At 36.0% G+C, this 21904-nt stretch overlaps 3 protein-coding genes and 1 long non-coding RNA gene across 9 annotated transcripts; 2 read left to right on the forward strand and 2 right to left on the reverse strand.

Annotated features, from left to right (window-relative positions):
• Positions 1–705: 705 nt before the first annotated feature.
• LOC126691103 (uncharacterized) lies at positions 706–2352 on the reverse strand. The gene is made up of 2 exons (XM_050386179.1): positions 2182–2352; positions 706–1767 (listed from the first exon to the last, which is right to left on the reverse strand). Exons 1-2 carry the CDS (start codon positions 2350–2352, stop codon positions 706–708), a joined length of 1233 nt encoding a protein of 410 aa, XP_050242136.1.
• Positions 2353–4141: 1789 nt separating this feature from the next.
• On the reverse strand, positions 4142–7803 carry LOC126692583 (ubiquitin-conjugating enzyme E2-17 kDa-like). 2 transcript variants are annotated; one of them, XM_050388242.1, is made up of 5 exons: positions 7636–7803; positions 7286–7405; positions 5282–5409; positions 5071–5175; positions 4142–4641 (listed from the first exon to the last, which is right to left on the reverse strand). In XM_050388242.1, the coding sequence occupies exons 2-5, from the start codon at positions 7353–7355 to the stop codon at positions 4498–4500; spliced, it is 447 nt and encodes a 148-aa protein (XP_050244199.1). In that variant the 5' UTR covers positions 7356–7405; positions 7636–7803; the 3' UTR covers positions 4142–4497. The 2 variants fall into 2 exon arrangements, with proteins under 2 accessions (XP_050244199.1, XP_050244200.1); XM_050388243.1 differs by lacking the exon at positions 7636–7803 and having other exon boundaries at positions 7286–7433.
• Positions 7804–9053: 1250 nt separating this feature from the next.
• LOC126692584 (uncharacterized) lies at positions 9054–9940 on the forward strand. Its single transcript, XR_007645051.1, has 2 exons — positions 9054–9393; positions 9516–9940. It is a non-coding gene; the product is annotated as an uncharacterized LOC126692584 (long non-coding RNA).
• A 3360-nt stretch (positions 9941–13300) lies between these two features.
• Positions 13301–20561, forward strand: LOC126692585 (uncharacterized). 5 transcript variants are annotated; one of them, XM_050388244.1, is made up of 16 exons: positions 13306–13600; positions 13680–13722; positions 13822–14096; positions 14942–14986; positions 15080–15142; positions 15241–15303; positions 15409–15471; positions 15635–15697; positions 15878–15940; positions 16037–16099; positions 16195–16257; positions 16432–16494; positions 18332–18391; positions 18903–19043; positions 19606–19701; positions 19989–20561. In XM_050388244.1, exons 3-16 carry the CDS (start codon positions 13851–13853, stop codon positions 20448–20450), a joined length of 1554 nt encoding a protein of 517 aa, XP_050244201.1. In that variant the 5' UTR covers positions 13306–13600; positions 13680–13722; positions 13822–13850; the 3' UTR covers positions 20451–20561. The 5 variants fall into 5 exon arrangements, with proteins under 5 accessions (XP_050244205.1, XP_050244204.1, XP_050244203.1 ...); XM_050388247.1 differs by lacking the exon at positions 15080–15142 and having other exon boundaries at positions 13302–13600; XM_050388246.1 differs by lacking the exon at positions 15409–15471 and having other exon boundaries at positions 13304–13600.
• Positions 20562–21904: the final 1343 nt, after the last annotated feature.

Consider the following 21904-nt stretch of genomic DNA (forward strand, 5'->3'; position numbering starts at 1 on the left):
GTCCACCAACTGATCAATGCGTGGCAAAGGATAACTATCCTTGGGATAGGCCTTGTTCAAGTCAGTGAAATCTACGCACATTCTCCACTTGCCATTTGCTTTCTTCACCATCACAACATTGGCTAACCAATCCGGGTAATAGACTTCTTTAATGAACTGTGTCGTGGTCAGTTTCTGAACCTTTTCCTTGATTGCCTTATCTCGCTCAGGGGCAAACACCCTCTTCTTCTGACGAACAGGCTTAAAAAAGGGGTACACATTCAATCGATGAGTTATTACACTTGGGTCGATTCCCGGCATGTCGTCATGGCTCCATGCGAAAACATCGATACTTTTTCTCAGGAACTGGATGAGGTCTTTTCTTGCCTTCTCCTTCATACCTGTTCCAATTTTGGTGAATTTCTCGGGATCATCTTCTTACAAAAGGACATTTTCCAATACTTCTGTAGGCTCTGCAACAACCCTTCTTTCCTCAATGCTCATTGTCTGCACCTGTTCGTCCAGAGCCATCATGGCTAAATAGCATTCTCTAGCTGCCAACTGATCTCCTTGTGCTTGCCCTATCCCGTACTCCGTAGGGAATTTGACTAATAAATGGTAGGTAGATGTTATCGCCTTCCAACTGTTCAAAGTTGGTCTTCCAATAATGGCATTGTATGAAGACGAACAGTCCACCACAAGGAATTTGACTTCCCTAGATATCTGCTACGGGTATGACCCTACCACTATTGGTAATGTAATGGTGCCTACGGGCTGCACCTTCATTCCTCCGAACCCTACCAATGGTGAGCAAACTGGACGAAGTTGATCTCGCCCAAAACTCATCTGTTGGAAGGCTGGGTAGTACAATATGTCTGCTGAGCTTCCATTGTCAACTAACACTCTTCTGGTTGTGTAATCTGCAATAAGCAGAGTAATGACAATCGCATCGTCATGCGGGTGGTGGATCCTCTCAACATCTTCGTTGGTGAAGGAGATGGTCGGCTCGTCCATTTGTCTCGTCCTTGGTGATCGTCCAGAGAGCTGGACGTTTTGCACCACTTTGAGATACGTCTTCTTCGACTTGGAAGATTGCCCCATCGAGCTTCCTCCAATGATAATCCTTATCTCTCCTAGTGGGGGCCGGGACGATTCCTCCATTTTTCCTTTCAACTTCTCATCTCTATGATCCCTTCCAACGAAGTGCCTCAGCTTTCCTTGTCTAATAAGATTCTCAATCTGCTGTTTCAGGTCATAACATTCATCCGTGTCATGCCCATGGTCCCTGTGGAAGCGACAATATTTACTCTTATTGCGCTTATTGGGATCTCCCTTCATCTTCTCTGGCCATTTTAGGGAAGGGTCATCTTTGATTTGCATGAGCACCTGATCAAGTGGAGCGTTCAGGGGCGTATAGTTCTGGCTTCTTCCCAAAGGACCCGTCTTCCTGTTATCTCGTTCCTTCTTATCTTCCGTTTGTCCCTTCTTTGGACGAGGGCCTTGTTCTAAGTGGCGTGCTGGGTGCGCTTCCATCCTTTCAGCTCTTTTCCTCTTCTTAGCTATGATCGCATCTTCTGCATTCATGAAGTTCTGAGCCGAATGGACGAGCTCAGCCATAGTTTGAGGCTCCTTCTCATATAGCTTGTGGATAAATAAATCAGAATTAATCTCGTTGTGGATGGCCGCCAACAGAAGCTTGTCGTCTACCTCATCCACACTAAGGGCTTCTCTGTTGAAGTGAGTGATGAATGACCGCAGGCTTTCGTTCTCCCCTTGCTCTATGGTCAGCTAGCTGGACGAAGAACACTTGTGTCTTTGTCCCCCGATGAAGTTGTTAACAAACAATTTGCTTAACTCTTCGAAAGAACCTACAGAACTTAGAGGTATTTTGCTGAACCAAACTCGCGCCGGGCCTTTAAGGGTGGTAGGGAAGGCTCTACACATGATTTCATCAAGGACCCCTTGAAGGTGCATAGTTGTCTTGAAAGTAGCAATGTGGTCAAATGGGTCACGCGTTCCATCGTACGAATCCAGGGAAGGCAGTTTGAATTTTGATGGTAGAGGATGACCGTTGATGGAGGCCGTAAAGGGAGAGTCAGTTCTGTGGACCAAATCTTCTATAGGAATCGTCCTCCTCATGTTCTCTTTCATTTCCTCCATGACTTTCTTCATTTGGTCCATTTCTTCTTTCAAGTGTGGTACCGTCCGTGAAGTGATGCCTCTTAACTGACTTCCAATCTCAGGATTTTCTCTGTCGCCATGACCTTGTGTTTGTCCTCCTCCTTCACGTTCCTCACGTGTCTGTCTTCTCTGATTGATCTCCATTCTTAACTCTTGGTTTTGGCGAGTCAATTCCGCCATTGCAGCCGCCATAGATTGCACATGTTGAATAGACGATGTCTGCATGAACAGTGCGGATTGACGATCACGCTGGGGATCACTTGAAGCGCCTCTGCTTCCCTGACGGCCTGGGCTAGTAGCCCTCGACCTGGTCCTGACCATCCTAACCCTTTGTCGCGGAAAAGAAAGTTGCAAAACAATCTCTTCCCACAGACGGCGCCAACTGATATCGCTCTGAATCAGTAAGGTGGATGATCTGGCTTCGGTGGGCTACTGAAGTGGTTGAAGGCCTACAAGAAACAAACACAGTCAAAGAGGAGACCGGAGAATACCGGCCAAACCCCCTCCGATGGAAAAGTTAGCCTCGCAGAGAAGAGAGTTCCAAGTATTTGGGAGTAGTATCTCAGAAAAGTTCTTACCTCTGTCGGGTTCAGACCGGTCCTTTATATAGAAATCCTGGGGACGGTTATTTGTCCAATAACCTCCCCAAGATTTGTGGAAGCCAACGAGTCCGGAGTTAACTTCCTCAACGGCTACTAAAATTGTAACCGCTAACGGAAGTTAACTTATTTGATGGATTCATTGAAATAGTTGCGGGTTTAGTAACCGCTACAGAGAGTCGAAAGTTCTAAGTGTTGCGTATTCGTCCGTTTGGTGGAGGACTGTTTGGTCGTTCATGGACATTTGAAGGTCGTCCATGGACAACCTTCACCATGGACGACTTTATCGTCCATGGGAGACTTCACTGATCAAGAGTAGTATTATTGTCCATGAACACTTTTACTTCTTCTGGGGTGATACTTGGTCGAACTTGCTCAATTGGCTCTGGACGACACCTTTGGACGAACCGGAGTTAGACTAATTTTCTGCTCCTCTATCAATCTCTAAAAAGAATTTGGACCAATAAAAGTCTACTACATACTTTCAAGCATGTCAATTCAAAGTGGAGCTTATCCTCTGAAATCACTAAATAGAGGACATCTCCTCTCATTTTGACCACCAAGTTTCAAGAGGCCCAAGTTCTGGAGAAATTCCATCTCAAGAAACTTTAAAGAACATTCGAAGAACTTGAAGAACATTCGAAGGGCTTGAAGAACTTGAAAGACAATAAATCTCTAATAAGCTTGAAGCTAGAGATTTATTGTAAAGACCGATCAATCCATCTTCCAATTAAAGTCAAGAAGATTCTTGTTTGAGTCAAGTTCAAAGAAGATAGAATCAGAGGGCATTCTTTTGTAAAAAAATTGAAATAGAGATTGTACTCATTATTTATCAATACAAATTTATATTTGCAAACCATATTTCTTTCAATTGTTTGATTTTCTGCAATTGAGAAAAATTTGTGTTTACAACACCTTCAAACAAAATTATTGGAATTTACAGTGCGCCTTCTTTTTCCGTTTGTATTATTATGATTTTTTAATTTTGTATACAATTTTTTATCTTTTTAATACATTCTTTCAAATCAATAATAAAAGACTATTTAACTTTTAAAAACTCTTTTATCAAAAAAGAAATGACTCCTCTTTATCAATTTTTGAACTTTTAAAGACTATCAATTTACGAAATAGGCTATAACATAGTCAAAACAATTTATATTTGTAGTTTACTAATTCCTAGTTAACTGTTTTGTAATAAATTTTTCATTGCAAAAACTCTGAACTTAAACCTCTAAAACTAGGATCATGATCATTTATAGTTTTAATTTTAAGGGTAACTCCACTATGAATATTGTAAAATCCTATCCATTTAGCATATAATCATTTCGCATACAATCAATATAACGTAGATGATACCAGCTTAATAATATTCCAAAAGCACATTGTCAAACCAATTACCCAGCATACATATTTCAATTATTTAATAAAGAAACCAGTGGTGAGAGTCTGAAAACAACACTGATTTCCTTCATTTTCTTGAAACTTGAAACTTCAAAACAGTTCGCAATACTGACTATTCTACATTGCCAGAACAAACAGCTTCAGACAGAGTGCATAACCTGTTTACACTTTTGGTTATACAATTTCACAACATTGTTCTGACCAACATGCTTAAATTCCACCCTCTTTCTAGCTTCCCAACATCCCCAAGATACATAACAAACAACAAGGTGAGACAAGAAAATATGACTAAACACGTTCTTCAAACCAAAATCCAAATTTGTTGTCTTAATAACCATCATCCCATTGCATACTTCTGTGTCCAGCTGCGTGCAGTGGCTTCATACTTGGCCCGGTCAGTCTTATACATGTGGGCAATCTCCGGTACAAGAGGATCATCAGGATTTGGGTCAGTCAGCAATGAGCAGATAGAGAGCAATACCTGATTTGCACCCAAGTTTTATTAGGTACCCAAAAAAATGTCAAATTCTTATCATGACATGAATGGCAATGTCAAAAAATTCTGAAATAGAAACTACCAAGCCATAAATTTCCATGTTAAAACATTACATAAAAATATAGTCACTTTTTGGAGTAACATTCAGCGCCTGAAAAATGAATACTTGCAACCAAAGATAAATAAATAAAAGCGGGTAGGAAAACAATGGGGTTTAAATCAATAACTAAATAAAACCAATGTTATCTAGCACAAAGCGTTCTGGAAAGCTATTAGAATCATTCTCTTTATCATTTCTCTATTATACCTTCTGCTGTTTTTGTGTATGCCTGTGAGCATGCCATTTCCAGGTTAAAGAATAAGGATATTAACTGTAACCTAGATTATTAACATAGGTTTAGCACAAAGTCAAACCTTAGAAATTGTAAGAGCTGGGCTCCACTGTTCTTTAAGGATATCAAGACAAATGCTTCCATTGCTATTGATGTTTGGGTGGAAGACCTTGGTCCTAAATGCAACCTGAAGAACAGAAGACCATTATCCTTACCATACGCACAACATTACAAAACAAGCCTTTCACACGCATGATCACACAAGATGATATTTGCACAATCAAAAAGTTCACCTTAGGGGGCTTGAAAGGATAATCAGGGGGGAAATGAATAGTAACTAGAAAAACACCTCCCGCGTACGGGCTATCAGTGGGTCCCATAATGGTTGCTTGCCAATGGAACATGTCTTCAGCTACAGGACCTGTTAAATATAGACAAACAATCCCAAGTTTATTGCAACAAAAGTTTGGATAAATAACATACTTAGTATCATTGAACACATGCCTAGCAGGGAGCTTACATCATAAACATAATAGTAAAACCAATGGTATTGGAGAATCAACTTTATTTTATGCTAGGAGAATCACAACGAAAACTACTTTATTAGTTTATTACTCATGTGATTAATGTTCAAGAATGCGAGGTGTGGAGACCTATATATGGTTTTTATTGGCCTAAGAAGAATTATATGACAAGAGTCTCTGGGCAAGTAAAATCAAAGGTTTGAAAAATAAAGAAATTCCAATGAAGTGAATTAATGTCACCAAACATATGCATTATGGAGCATTGATTAGCTAAAACACTAATTGAACCAGAAATAAGTCTCTAAATGCGATTAATTTACATTAAGGTTCGCTAATTATGTATCAATCTAGTGTCCCTTGCCCCATGCTGTTTGCAGACAATAATAGCTTCATTGCGTCAGTGTCAATAAAACCAAACAAGGAGTTAAATCTAACCTGAAACCATAAAGACGGACATACTACAAACAGAGTCAACAAGTTTGGTTAAATAAGTCTAAGAACTTCAGTTTTACCTATCTTTATCAATTTACTGCAATCAGATTTGACATAATCATTACACAGAAATAACATCAAAGGCCACAGTAGCCACAGAGATAATAGAGAAGATGACCATATATAGATAAAGACTGAATGGCAAAAGAACGTATTCTTTAGCTGACCCAAAAGAATTGGGATTGACATTTAGTTGAGTCATGAGGCGTGGTGCCCAGTTGATCTATTAATTGTTTTCATCATTATTAATTTCTTCAATGACCAAGTTTAAACCCCCCCCCCCCCCCCTACCTCCCCCAAAACTCCATGCTAGTAGGATATTTATGCTATTTTTCCTCCCTTTGACAAGTAAAAAATATTCCCTTCAACAATCTTACGAACACACACAATTTCACACCCTCATTAGTTATCAACTTACGATGAGAACAATATCACTTTCACATGAGTTCACTGATGATACTATTTTTATTATGCACCAATCACAACTTGACACATTAGTTGGTTGTGAAATTGGGTTTGTCCCTAGAACTTTTTGTATTCCCTTAGTATTAAAACTAACAACACTTGATGATATAGCCTTTCACTTCAATTGAAACTCAATGTCCCATATCCCATATCATGACACTTTTTAGTCCAAAGCAAATTAGTCTTCTAACATTAGTTGAAACTCAAAGTATAGCAGGTCCTACATTTAAACTCAAAATAAATAAATCACAAGTTATGTCTTATTTTCTCATGATCATTAAATCCCTAATGCCTCCAACCCATCACTATCCTTTTTCTCCTCAATCTCTTATAATTTCTAACTCTGGATTTTTGATATAAACCCAAATTTTAAATAACTAGAAAACTGTAAGAAAACTTCAATTAGATAATTTATTAAAAGCAATCAAGGCTGCGTGCACAACTTTGCAGGTATATATTGTTCTACTCATGGGAATTTAAATGGGATATAGAGTGGAGGAGATAAAGATCGAACTCAGAATCTCCTGCTCTGATACCATGTTAAATTACTGATTATCCCAAAAGCTTAAGCTATTAGGATATGGTAAATTTAATCATTTAACCATATACTTCTAACAAAATCCATACTCCCCCACTGGCAGCATATGAGTACTGAGTCATGCCCAAGATGTTTCTATTATCTTTTTTTATTTCAATATTCAAAAAGTTCCAATCTTGAATGCAAAAACCATTAGTAACATACAAATACAAGAAATCCCAGATACTCTATCAAAATCTGTAAAAAAAAAAAAAAATGAGAGCAATGATGAAATATACCTGCGCTGCAAGAAGTTGGAGGATCCTTCTGCAAATCCTTAAGCTCCTTCGAGATACGCTTCGACGCCATGATGGTTCACCGGGTAAATCGCTTGAAGATATATTTACCAGGCCAAAGACCTACAAAATGAACAGTACACAACACACACTTGACAACAATAATCCTTATTACACAAAATCGGTATTGATTTCATGGTACAACATTGGAGATCTAGAGTTAAAATAACAATATCTTTCAATATCTAACAAGATTTGATTTGGTTTGGTTTTTTTTTTTTTGAGGTGTGTCCAACCTAGAAAATGGTAGAAACCTGTGTAAAAAAGCATGGAAAAGAAACAGTAGGATGTACCTGCGAGGTGGGAAATGGCGATCCACAAGAAAAACGGTAAGATTAGTGGATTCCTCAACCCCACCCTTTTCGATCGGTGTCGGAATGAGGAATCAGGGAGAGAAGTGAAACTGTTTCTTTTGCTTAGCTTTATATATTGGTTCCCAAAAATAAATAAATAAAAATACACACCCGTTTTCTCGTTGTCCTTCTTATCCGTTCCAATTATTGTTGATAATTTATTACTTGTATTTAATTTCTTTTATCCCCTTTGTTTACCATGAAACCTTTTTGTCAGTGAGAGTTTAATGGTAATAAATACTTAATAAATAAATAACTTATTAACAAAACAAATTTTATAAATGGGGCTTATTGATTTTTTTTTTTTCTTTTGGGAGACAAATTCCATTGAAGTATTATTAAGAAGCTGGTAAATTAGCATTAACAAAATTATCAATGTATAGGAGAATAGGCTACATCTAAACTAAAAGCGGAGAAAACAACTTAGCTGTTCTAGTAAAGGCATCCGCTACATTACATAGTCTAAAAGTTTGAGAGAAAAACCAATTTTTAAGAAAACTTACAATTGTCAAAGTATCCTTAAGTGAGTGACCTAAACTAGAATTAAGTATATCATCATAGACTTGCTTATAGCCATATACAATCCAATTATAAGCAATCACACAATTATGAGCATTGTTGAGGTCCAAAAATCACAACACCAAGGCTCAAAGAAATAACACAATGGGCCATGAAAAAGTGAATCTGAAAAGATTAAGTTTACCACAAGGGAAATTGATGATAAGCCTAAGGGTGAGTTTGGTTCAGCTTTTTGAAAAAGTGCATAATGAAAAAGTGGAGTTTTGTAAAAATGCATAATGTAAAAAGTGGAGTTTTGTAAAAGTGCATAATGTAAAAAGTGGAGTTTCAAAAAGCTGAGTGTTTGGTAAAAGCTGTTAAAAAGTGCATAATGAAAAAGCTGAGTGTTTGGTAAAAGCTTATAAAAGTGGCTTTTTGAGGGGTAAATGACCAAAAAGGACAATGTATATATAAGAAAATTTATTTCAAAATTTTTTTTTTTATGTGAGTTTGTTTCATACTTAAATCAATTTTTCTCTTTCTAAAAAAATTATTTTTTTCTTACCAATATTAGCTAATAATAATCTACCACTTAAGATTTATTGTGAAAGTATTGTAAAAATATTGTGATAAAAATTTATAGTAATTTTAATTTTAACATACTATTAAAATTATTTTTTTCTCTTTCTAAAAAAATTATTTTTTTCTCACCAATATTAGCTAATAATAGCCTACCTTAAAATTTATTGTAAAAATATTGTGAAAATATTATGATATAATTTCTTTTTTCTCCCCTTTTTTTTCTCTCCACACACGTGGCTCAACTTCCTTTTTTTTTTTTCTTTTTTTTTTTCTCCTCTTTTTTTCTCATCCACCCACGTAACCAGCCACACTCTTTTCTTTTCCTTTTTCCTTCTTTCCTCTACCATCTTCTCAGTCCAGAACATTCCCAGCTCTTTTTTTTTTTTTTTTTTTTTGCCTCTTAGCACTTCAAACGGTCTCTCTAGACTGTCTCTCTCTCGCGGTTGATACTTGATAGTGTAAAAATAATAATTTTGGTTTTGTTTAGTTGGAGAAGCAAAAGTGAAAATGGCGGACGAAGTGGCGCTAGACTTGGAGGAGCTCCGTCACCTCCAAAGCATTGCGAAGAGACCTCGCGTCCTCTCTCTCATCTCCTCCCAGATTGACAACCTTGACAAGGTTCTCTCCTTTTCTTTCTCTTTTTTTTTTTTTTCCTCTTAGCACTTCAAATCGGAACACATCGGAACCATCGTCACCAACGCCAGAACTCATCCTTTATTCTTTTTTTTTTCACACTCCAGAGAAGAAGATGATGATGATGATGATGATGATGATGAAGATGAAGATGATTGAAGCTGAAGATAAGGATTTTGGGATTTTGGGTTTTTTTTTTCTATGGATTTTGGGTTGATTTTGAGTTGGGTTTGGGATGGGTTTTCCGGATTTGAGTTGATTTTAAGTTGTTTTTGTGTTGATTTTGAGTTATTTTTGGTTTGGTTTTGTTGATTCTGTGTTTGGAATATCAAAGGTTGAAATGGGTTTTGTTGATTGTGGGGGTAGACCGGTGAAGAAGCAGAGGAAGACGAAGAAAAAAGACACAGATGAGAGATGAGGGCGTGAGAGACTGATGGGTATTTCGGTAATTTTCGGATTTGCAACGGTAATATACAAAACGCGCTATGCGCGTTTTCATTTATGGACCCCTGAGGGTCCATAATCCTTCCGCGTTTGTTCTCAGTTTTTTCTCAATGCTCAAAACGCAACTTTTATAAAAAAGTTGCGTTTTGAGTTTTGAGAACGCAAAAATTGGTTGAGCGTTTTTCAAAATGCGCTTTTTGGGCTCAAAAAGCCGAAACAAACGGGCACTAAAACCCACATTGAATAGGCCTTAGAACTCATAAAATAAAGGGAAGGAAGAGAGAAGGCCTAGCCTGCCTAGACTAGAGAATTGGAGAGAGTCCAGTGAGAAGAACTAAGGCGGGATCCCAGAGGCTATCAAAAATTCGAGATCCCCGGGACGTGTAAGACGGGATTAAGACAGCTCAAGGGGAATACCAAAAAGGCAAAAGAAACGAAGGGTAGATATGTCATTCTCAAGCGACCAGTGATGCAACAAGAAAGTTGAAAGTTTAGGATAGCCATTCATGAGCAAAGGGATGGTACCTCAGGGAACCCAGAATGAGGAGTTATAAGGGGAAATAGCAGGGAAAACCTTCGACCCAGCAGGAATGGATTCTGCCCATTTGGGAAAAATGACAAAAAAGAAAAAACGACCAGAAGCTGAGTCTAAAAGGGTGAAAAGCTTGGAAAAAAACGAGAAATCAAGAACTGCCCCCTAAGCACACCCTGGAATAGAAAGTCAGCTATAAGCTTTCAAAGAAACAGCACAAAAAAGAGGAAATTATGAAGAATAGGGAAAGAATCAGTCTTTTGGGTGATAGGCACATAAACGAGCTCTAGTACCCAAGGGAGCAAGGGAGGGGAATCAATAGGACCCGGGGCCCTTGGAATGGCACCATAAAAAGGGGAAGACAGCCAACATCGAAGGGGGGGGGGGTGTGGGATCATAACGGAATCATAGAAGAAAACTTGACCATAACTTAGAAAAGTAGAAAATGAGAGAGAGACATTTCCTAGTATCCTAGACAGCCACTATAGAACATACTTGGATTCAAAGAGATTCAAACTTTGCAAGTCTTAGAGGCTTGAATAGTCATCTAAGTCTGTAATTTTTGAGTTTATTTGGACCTTGTAACATGTCTTAGTGAGCATTTTGTAATTTGTAAATGAGAAAAGACAACGACATATTTAATATTGACTTGAGGATCTTTAACATTTATTTGTGTCCTCTGTTCTTACATTTGCTGCCTTCTTTTACTTTTGCTTGCTGTTCCAATATATTCTTACTTGCTAGCATGTATTTCTTGTAGGATCCCTGCTTTGTGCATCACTTGGTTTGTAAACAGTCATTTAGCTGCGGTGAATCAAGCCCAATCCCTTCAAACCACAACAACCGGGCCCAGGGTCCTTGCTTCAATTTGGGCCTAGACTTTGTCAAAAAAAAGGACCCACACAAGCATCACATTTGCCATTATTATTTATTAGGTTGTTTTGAAAAGAGAGAATTATTGGTTTACATCAGTAAAAATTTCATCAATTTAATAGCCATGTCAAAACTCAAAATAAAATAAAAACCAACCTATATGAGGGGGTTACAAGTGAAGTATGAATAGCCATCTCTCTATGTGTGATCAATATTTTTATGGCTAGTTGAAGAGGATCAATGTTGTTGTTTTAGTATATTAATTGGTTTTTGGTATTCCATTATCTTATATACTCCTTTCACTCCTATTTGTTGTTACGATGTTCTACTATTGCCTTGCGTACCATTGTAGGCTTGTAGCTATTAATTCATTTGGATGAGCTTATTTCCATCTTAAAATAGAATGGAACTTTTCAAGACATTATCTTGTTAACAAGGGTATAGTTGTGCTTCTCCACAATAAACAAAATAAGTTCATCCAAACACACACTTATAAACATGATGGTATTCGAACTCTTGATCGGTTTGATTATCATTGATAAGCCTAATAAACAATATAAGTTAGTTGATGAGAATTGGCCAATTTCGTAGTTAGGGTCTTAAGGGTGGACAAACACCAAATGAACAAACCTTCAGCACAACTCAACAAACTCAATCATATAAGGTCCAACTTTAGGTTTCCCACATTGAAATCCAAGAAATTTGACCCGTTTGAAAGGGCTTTGCCCAATCACTTATTCCCCATTCATTCCCTTTGCGTGTTGTTGTTCCACTTTTTCATGTTGTTGCCACTCCCTTTAAACCTATAACCCATGGGTTTAACCAATTGAATTATTATTTTGAAGCTCATCATATTGGTCGACAACAGTTTTAGCTTCCTTAAATTCAACGTGATTGAGTCGGTCGATGGATTGACACTAAACTAATGCTATGTTTGAAAGTTTGGAGGGGGAAGAGAGTAGAGGGGAATGATTATCCTCCACCTTGTTTAAATGTTTTTAAAATTAAGAGGGAGAGGAATAATTAGCATTTTCATAGTTTGTAATTTTGATAATATGGTAAGGGTAAATTTGGTAATCATTTGGTCAATCATTTCTATGCTCTACTCCCCCTCCAAATTTCTCTAATTTGGAGAAATTAAAAATGAGGGGTTAGAAGTAGTTAGAACTCCTTCAAACCCCTCCAAAGTCCTCCCTTTCCTCTCTTAAAAACATCAAAATAAGGTAATTTAATTTACTCTCCCTCACTCTATTCTACTCCCCTCTACTCCCTCTCCATCCAAACAAGCTATAAAGCTTTACCAACCAATTGACACCCCTATTCATATTCATAAATATATTAGAGAAGTACACTATTTTTTTTTTAATTTTTCTGAATAAAAAAAATGGAGGGAAGCATCCAAATAAACAAGATAACATTAAAAATGTAATTAGGAAAATTCAAAGCTTAAAACATGTCCATAAAACCTTGTTGAATTATGAAGGGAAAGGAAAAAAAAAGGTAATATATTATTGGTCCCTAAATTTTACCAAAAATTTGTTTTTTGTCCTTAAACTTTAAAAAGTTATTTTTTTTTCATGTCTAGAGCTTGTAAAAAGATTTTTCAATAGTTTAGAGACAAAAATAGGGATGAAAAATAATTTAAAAAAAAGTTTAGGAATGAAAAACAAATTTTTGGTAAAGTTTAATAACATAAATAAAACATTTTCAATAGTTTAGGGATGAAAGATAAACTTTTCAATAGTTTAGGGACAAAAAAATTAAACTTCTTAAAGTTTAAGGATGAAAAACAAACGTTTAATAAAGTTTAGGGACTAAAATGATATTTTACTAAAAAAAAAAAAAAAAAAAAAAAGAACGCATAATTTTTTTTTAATAGACTATGGTCCATGGACACTTATTAATTTGATGGTTCATGAACCATAATTTGGTGTGTAGCCGTAGGCTCGGTGGTGTTGTCCAAAGAGTAAAGATTGCCCCCATCAAAAAAAAATGAAAGAAAAAAAAAAGAGTAAAGAATGATGTCCTCCTTCGACGGAGCTGTGTCGGTGATCACGTGGCTCCCGCGTGCAGATGCACCTCTTTCCCATTCTTGAAAGTTGTAGCGTATTTCTTCCGCAACAGGTATCGATCGAAACACGCTCGTGACTCGAATACCCAATCACCGTTAAACAAGTCATCATCTTCGAAATGAAGCAATCCCCTACTTTACGGACCATTAAACAAAATTACAACAAACCAATCACAGCCGTCCGATCTGCATAATCACAAAATTTGCAATAAACGCAAAAAACGTGCGAGCACGCTGAAAAGCTCTGAAGAAGACAATCAGAAATTTCCAAAGTAATAAAAATCTCACTGCAATTTGCAAATAGATCGTTACCAAATCCAAATTTATAACAGTCACTTTTTTTTTTTGAAGGTTGTTCTAATCAGCTCAAAACGCACCGGATTGAATCTGCGCAGTACGTTTCTGAATCGTTTCGTTTCGTTTCGTTTCGCTTTGATTTCGATTTATAGGGCTAGGGTTTCACGGAGCTATACATTGCGTTATTCTCGCACAGATTTTTGAGTTTTGAGAATTTGAGAGAAAATGGAGGACGATAAGAAGAAGAAGAGGAACAAGAAGAAGAAGAACAAGCAGAGCAAAGCTACGGAAGGTGCGGGAGGAGCTGGCGATCTCGATTCTGGAGAACCAGCTTCGTGTTTGGATGATAATCATGGGAGCAATGGGCAAGATGATCATGTTGATGGTCATGTTCAAGTTTCTGATGCTCACGATGGCAGTGATGTGCAAAATTTGAACGTTGATCTCAACGGACATTTGCACAATGGCACAGTAAGTTTGATTTTTTTTTTCATTAGGTTTTCTTGCTCTTGTATCGTATATGCATATGTGTATATACGTATGTGAATGATTGCAATCAGGTTTTTATGCTATGCACTTTTGGTTGATTGAAAGAAACTTTATCAATCTCAGAAATTTAAGCAAGTTTCTCAAATTGAATGATATGTTTTCGGCGATTTTAGATTCGTAGTATATGATTTTATCACTTGTTTACAAACAACAAATATAGCACCGAACTGGACGCTCTGTCAAATGGCGTTAAGTGCAGTAAAAAGTAAGAACTAAGAAGCAAGTGAATGAGAATGAAGAATTTAGTTATGAGGAATGTAAAGCGGAATTGGTATTCTAGGAGCAAAGAAGGCGCGGCTGAAATTTTTATCGTTGGTATTGGTACTGAAAATGCATGTTAATTGTCAAAGTGAAATATCATGTTAGCCCGTCAGGGGTAATGCTCCTGGATTACCTGACAACTGGTTATCGCAGGTGGGTGGAGGCGAGTCGAAAGGGCTTTTCTTTGGAATTTTTTCATATGTTATAATAAATAAATAAAATGTGAAGTTGTTTATTGTGACAATTATGTAACTTACCACAGAGTATAGCATAATTGAGGTTAATTCAATTATTCATCATCCAAATTAATATGTCTCTTATAATTTGGTTTCTAATATGCACCTTCTGCTGTGTACGCTGACTGATATCAAAGAAGGCAGAGACAATGTGTGTTACTCATTTTGCGATTATCCATGTATTCACAATCCTTCGTGTTTTCTTGCTTTGCTTCTACTATCTTTTCATGGCTTACAGCTTAGCATTTTTTCTTAAATGTTGGTATGCAGTCCGTTTCAGTGGAAGCTGAGAAACAACAGAGGCTCCGAAGGGAGGTGAGGGCAGATATGCCAAATTATGTTATGTAATTTCTTGGAATTTGATTTGATATTATATTGCGACGTACAAGTTGATTGTCTTTGCTACAGGCTACTTTGGAAGAGAGAATTAAGCAATTACAAAGTGAAAATGATTTGCATATAAAGAAAGAGGTATTGCATTTGCAATTTAAATTTTTAATCAAGAAAGACTGGTGAATTCTGCTTCTTTTTCTTGCATTTCATTATCAAAATTGTATCTCTTTTTACAGGTTTCCTTGCAAGAGACTGTCAAAGAATTACAAAATGAAAACAAATCGCTCATAAAAAAAGAGGTAATATCATTTAAATTTACTCAAGAAATTGGAATATTAAATATTTTGGGAAGTTTATGTAGATGTGCTTCTAAATTTCTATTGAAATTCCACATTCTTTCACAGGCTAGCTTAGAAGAGACAATCAAACAATTACAATATGATAATAATTCATACATACAGAAAGAGGTATTATAATTTTAAGTCTTTTTTCACCTTACCTATCAAAAAAAAATTTTAAGTCTTTTACTTATCAAAATTTTTTAAGTCTTTATTTCACCTTTCACCTTGTGACTGTATATTTATTCTATACTTGTTTACAAGCTGGTTTATCTAACTTGATAATTTACAGGCTGGTCAAGAAATGATAATTGTACAACTACAGAATGAAAAAAATTCTTTGCTTAATAAAGAGGTGAGTTGAATGATAGAGTTAGTGTGAAGTTCGTCAATTATTGACTTAAGAGCACATATGTCTGCCTCCAATTCACTCCCCATCAGCATTGCATTTATACTTTCTTTTATTTTTATTCAAAACAAATTGTTTCTGATCAACTTTCCAATTCAAAGTAATCGAATGTTATGCTGCATGCAGGCAGGGTGGGAGGAGAAAATCAACCAGTTACTAGACGAGAAAGCAAATTTGAGTTCAAAAGGGGTACTTCTATCATACTTCATGACTTTTTTCTGGTCTAATAAATTTTTTCTGATCAACATTCAAATTCAAAGTAATCGAATGTTATGCTACATGCAGGCGGGGTTGGAGGAGAAAATCAACCAGTTACTAAATGAGAAAGAAAATTTGAGTTCGAAAGGGGTACTTATTTATACTTTATGACTTTGTTCTGGTATAATGATTTGTTTCTGATCAGCTATCCAATTCAAAGTAATTGAATGCTATGCTACATGCAGGCAGGGTTGGAGGAGAAAATCAGTCAGTTACTAGATGAGAGAGCAAGTTTGAGCTCGAAAGGGGTACTTATTTTACACTTATGACTTTCTTCTGGCCTAATAATATCTTTTCCCCCTTATTGGTTGACTGTATACCACTTCTTTGGGTTTTTGTTTATGTATGCATGTGTATGTTTGTAATGTATGTCCAAGAGCATTGGGGTTCAATGATGAATTTACTTGTACAATGTTCCACAGGCAAGTTTAGAGGAAAAAGTCAAACACTTGGAGAGAGAAAAAGAGTTTTGGATTTCAAACGAGGTAATCACTTTTTAAATTTTATTCAAGCTTTAGGTATGGATATCAATTTTTTCAATAACTAATGCCTATTATTGTTTGACAGATAATTCGACTAATTAATGAGTTTAAATGTTTTAGGGTAAACTTTTTTTTTTTGGTAAGTAACATAAGAAATTTATTGAAAGAACACAGCCCCGTACATAGGAAATGTACGAAAGAGGCAAAAACATCAAGAAACCAAAGTACAATGATCAAGCAACCCAGGAAGGGAAATACAAGAAAAAGAAGGTAAAACCAAACACCATTCGAGAAGAGTAAAAAAGAAAAAAGACTTAAACTCAAGAATGGACCATTTGCGATCCTCAAAGCTTCTCGAATTCCATTCCCACCAAATACACCACATCAAACAGTGCGGCACCATCCTCCAAATAACTATATTATGATGTCACTTGAAATTGCATGACCAACAAATCCACTACCCTTTGCGGCATCACCCAACAAATACCAAACAAGCAGAAGATCATACTCCACATCTCATATGCAATAGGACAGTGAATGAGGAGATGATTTATAGATTCCCCACACCCTTTGCACATAAAACACCACTCAAGAACAACAAAGTGCCTTTTCCAAAGATTATCTATAGTTAAAATCTTGCTTAAAGCCGCAGTCCAAGAGAAAAAAGCTACCCGAGGAGGAACCTTCGATTGCCACACCATTTTCCAAGGGAAGGGAATGACAGTAGAAGGGTATAGAGAATGATAATACCCACTCACCTTGAAACCTCGACTGCAGGCTGGCTTCCAACAAAGTTTGTCAACACCAACACCCCGCACCTTTGTGGAATAGATCATGACCATAAACGAATCCAAAGATAGTGACTCTTGATCGTTCACTAAACGACGAAACTGAATGTCCCAAGAAACACTCCCATTTGTGTAGCACATAACCTCAGAGACCGAAGCCTCCCTTGTCTTACTAATATTATATAAATTTGGAAACGCCTCCTTAAAAGGACAATCCCTGCACCACACATCATCCCAAAACTTCACACGAGTACCATCACCCACATCATACCGAAGGAACTTGGAAAAATTCAACTAGCCACTTCTAATGAACTTCCACAAACACCATATGCCCTCGACACAGATTTTGTGCACCAACCACCCTACTCAATCCCATACTTCACTGTCCCGGTGACCCTTCTCCAAAGGGCATCATTCTCCAAACCATAACGCCACAACCATTTCGCTAATAAGGCAAAATTAAACCTTCTCAAGCACCGAATGCCTAACCCTCCATTCTTCACAGGCCTACAAACCTTAGACCAATTTACTAAATGAATTTTACGACCATCCCCAATACTAGTCCAAAGAAAATTTCTTTGTAATTTCTCCATCCTCTTAGCCACCTTAACTGGAATAGGTAGAAGAGAAAGGAAATATGTAGGTAAGCTAGAAAGAGTACTCTTAATAAGGGTAACTTTACCCCCCGTGGATAAATACAACCTCTTTCAACCAGCTAGCCTTCGCTCCATCTTCTTCAAAATAGAATTCCAAATTGTCTTATCTTTAAAAGTAACACCCAATAGAAGACCTAAATATTTCAGCGGAAGAGCAGACTCCCTACAGCCCAAAATCTCCACTAACTCATGAAGAATTGATGGAAAAACAGAGAATTTTTTTCTCGTGTTTTTATTTCTTAATATGTTTCTTTCTATATTTCTTCTTATCTTTATTATGTCTTGTGCAAATTATGTTTGAAGGTTTTATCAAAAATATGTTTTCCAATGCCTTGTCTTTGTGCATATTTGGTTTGTTTGCAACTTTCTAAAGGCAGTGATGCGTTTCCTTTTCAGAATTCAAGCAAAGAAATGATTGCAAATCTGAATGGTGATGTCACTAAACTACAGGCACAGGTACATAGCTTTGTTGTTCTAATTTATCTTCATGAATTTCTCAATTTAATTGGCTTATTGAATCTGAGGGCATGTGTGAATATGGTCACCTATTTTTCTTGAGTGGGTAGGAGAACTTGTATAAGTTAATTGTCTGCTGATTTGCTTATATCTTAAGAGCCTAGTAAAGTCAAATTTTGACCTAGTCAGGCAGACCACCCAAAAAGAAGAGAACCAAGTCAGCCTGTTTCTGTTGTTTTGGGTTCCAAACTTCCAATCAGCATAAAGGTGGTGACATTAAACAGAAAGGCTTCTCATATTTTGTCGTGAAATTGCCTTAATTTATCAACAGAATTTGTTTAATTGTGGCTTCCACATCGATAATTTTTTAACTTATTCCACTGGTGAGAGGGAAATTAAAAACAAAGCATTTGTTTCTTACTCCATGTGCATTCTATCCTATGGTCATGACCATTCCACAGCATAGCTCTGCATTTGTTCTGATAGGGAAATTAAAAACAAAGCTTGACAGGTAATGAAGGTAGAAGAATTCAGGAACAATCTCCTGCAAGAAAATCAAAGACTGATGGAAATCATATCTGGTCTGCAATCACAAATCCAAAATCTTGAGAGCAGTATGTCCTCTACCAGCACATCAGATGAACTCAAAAAGGTTTGGTTCTTGTACTCATTAGGTTGTCATATTTGGGAAAGGATCCTCTCTCAATATAAATTTCCAATTTCCTCCCATTTTAATTCAGATGTAAGACTCATGATATTTAAAAAATCCAATGGCCTTAAATAAATAAAAAAACACATGTAAATCACACAAAAACTAATAAATGCCAGGTTTGTGGAGGTTTTTGCCACATTGCATAGTGGTGTATTTGGAGGGAATGGAATGCTAGAAGCTTTGAGGGATGTGAATGTTTTATTCTCGAGATTAAATCGTTCTTCTTTCATACTTTTACTCAGAGTGGAGTTTTAGCTTAACAAACATTTTCACGTTCTTCAATTTCTGACTTGCTGGATCTTTGTAATTTGGGCTTGATTGTTTTGTTCCCTTATTACATTTCTAGTGTACTTGGGTCTGTTTTGTTTTCAATAAATTTTTCATTACTTATAAAATAAAATAATAGGTCTTCCGTCTTTGTTTTTTATTTTTAGCCTTCCAACATTTTTGCAAAGTACTCCTTACAAAAAAGGAAGAATAACTGCTTTCTGCATTGTTTTAGATCGCTTCTGAAAACAAGGACTTGAACTCTCAGATGGAAGCAGCATGTGCACTGGTTGATAAACTTATCACAGAAAATGCAGAACTTGTTGAGAAGGTAATAAACAAGCCCATCTGTGGTTGCTGTAGTGTACTGCTTTTCATAAAATATATTATATGGTCTTAACGTGTAACGTTAATCACTTAATTGATTGGTGATTTTGGTTTGGATATAGTTATGCTATGCAGCTACCCCATTATTTATTGTTGGATAGAATTAGACTGATTGACATCAGGTTAAAGCTTTATTTTGGTGAAAACATTTTTACTCTTTTAACATTCTACGAGTGATCGTTAGACTCCATTGTGATTGGGTATAATTTTATTTCTATTTCTTCTTCTCAGGTGAATGAGTTGTATGTTGAGCTTGATCGACGAAGTCCAACAGCTGGTCTTCCTTCAGCCACTGTGTCTGATCAGATGGTTGAAATTGCTGAAACTGCCAGATTCGATGATTTCTTGTTGGAGTCCAATGAGAATTTGTCTGTAAAAGGCAAAAAGTTGGAGTCAGGTGAAATTGTTCCGATTCAGGTTGAGACTATTGGCGGTGATACTGATAATGTGGATGTTGAGCAAGCTCCATTAATTCTCAGCTCCTTCGCATCTGAAGAGCCTGGAGAAATTGTGCAAATTTCATTGGATGAGAATGAAATTCGGGATTTAGGGATACAGGCTGCTAATAATGATGAAAACACTGTCGTAGAGTTTTCAGATGCTCCCCTGATTGGCGCTCCATTTCGGTTAATATCATTTGTTGCGAAATATGTTAGTGGTGCTGACTTGATCGACAAAAACTCTAGTCATTAGCAATCTATCTTAACATTAGCTTAGATTTGACCATACTGTTCTTTTATACAAGAAAGAAACAGTTTTTATTTATATATCAAAGATGGGCCGAATTTGGCCAATTCTTTAATACCTGCATAGGTATCATTTTGTTTTATTCTTGAGGATGTAAAATTCAGTGGAATGGCCAAGTGAGTTATTATTTTACTTGTTTAAAAGCAGAAACAATGTAGCTCTACCCTTAATCTAGACGGTCGATAGTTTGTCCTTGGGCGTGCAAATGAAGATGTTATACAATAGTTTGAGCGTGATGACTGATGACCCATCTATATCTCTATATATCTAAAAGCTGATACGTAGTATTTAATGTTATTATGTTCTTGTTACGCTACCTCATTAGTTATATCATACTATTTTTCTTTTTCTTTTTAAATCATTTTTCCCTTTATGATTTTTTTAAATTTTTTTATATAAAATAATTAAATACAGATCATGGACAAACATTACTATTCATTAGATACAAATATTTGACTACTCAGCTACCCAAATTGATTTCAACTTTTCATTTTCTTCTTTCTAATTTCAAGGAATTGTTAAAATTGAATAATTCATTTTTTTTTAATGTCTCTTCATTTATCTACAGTAATAGTGTTTCCTCTTCCAAAATTTTAGTTTTTCACAACCTTATCTCTCTCTCTCACTCATACAGTGATTATTTATTCAAGTTTTACAATGTTATATATATCAATGCACATTCTAAATACAATCACCCGTCATCTATGGCAAAAAATTAAGCGCAATACTAATTGTTCTCCATATATATATATATATATATTTCAACCAAGTTTTAGTTTTCATCATTTTGAGAAGACATCAATTGTTTTTGTCAGAAACTTTCAAAGTTAAGGTGACAATAGAAAGACCATTGAGATGAACAAAACGCACAATCAAAAATTATTTTTATTTTTTATTTTCCTTTCTTTTTAGTATTCTTGCATTTTTTGAAGTGAGTTTGTTGGTTTTCTTTCCAAATTTTCAATGATATTGACTTTTGTCATTGTTAATTGACTTAAAATTGTTAATGCCGTATTATTTGGCCTATCATTGTTGTGGAAATTCCTTATGTTGATATGAAACATATTGATAATGATCATTTTTTGTGCTTATTTGTAGAGTGTCAAAAAGTATTTAGTGTAGTAATTTTGTTATTGTTGCATCCTATGTGTTTGGTAAAATTTCTTTTAGAAATCTTATGTGTCTTTCTTAAATCCGTTTATTATTTTTATTTTGGTCATTCTATTACAAATAATAGGCATCTCCACCATTAAATTTTTAGCTAATTTGAGCTTTCTTGGTAAGCTTTTACTTTGCTTAGTTGATCATCTTTAAGAAAAAAAGACAAAAAGAGAATAAGACAAAATATAATTTATTCTAGAGCATCATTATGCTATTAATGTTTTTATGTATAGATACTT

Source organism: Quercus robur, chromosome 7 (genome assembly GCF_932294415.1).
Source record: "Quercus robur chromosome 7, dhQueRobu3.1, whole genome shotgun sequence".
Classification (NCBI taxonomy): Eukaryota; Viridiplantae; Streptophyta; class Magnoliopsida; order Fagales; family Fagaceae; genus Quercus; species Quercus robur.

Bases quoted from the DNA above. Each gene is read 5' to 3' on its own strand.
- LOC126691103 (XM_050386179.1), bottom strand. From the start codon at position 2,352: ATGGCGGCTGCAATGGCGGAATTGACTCGCCAAAACCAAGAGTTAAGA. The intron at 1,768-2,181 runs GTACCACACTTG...TCGTCCAGCTAG, and splicing joins GAGGCATCACTTCACGGACG to CTGACCATAGAGCAAGGGGA.
- LOC126692583 (XM_050388242.1), bottom strand. From the start codon at position 7,355: ATGGCGTCGAAGCGTATCTCGAAGGAGCTTAAGGATTTGCAGAAGGAT. The intron at 5,410-7,285 runs GTATATTTCATC...TATATTTAACAG, and splicing joins TCCAACTTCTTGCAGCGCAG to GTCCTGTAGCTGAAGACATG. The intron at 5,176-5,281 runs GTGAACTTTTTG...TCTGTTCTTCAG, and splicing joins ATCCTTTCAAGCCCCCTAAG to GTTGCATTTAGGACCAAGGT.
- LOC126692585 (XM_050388244.1), top strand. From the start codon at position 13,851: ATGGAGGACGATAAGAAGAAGAAGAGGAACAAGAAGAAGAAGAACAAG. The intron at 14,097-14,941 runs GTAAGTTTGATT...GTTGGTATGCAG, and splicing joins GACATTTGCACAATGGCACA to TCCGTTTCAGTGGAAGCTGA. The intron at 15,304-15,408 runs GTAATATCATTT...ATTCTTTCACAG, and splicing joins AATCGCTCATAAAAAAAGAG to GCTAGCTTAGAAGAGACAAT.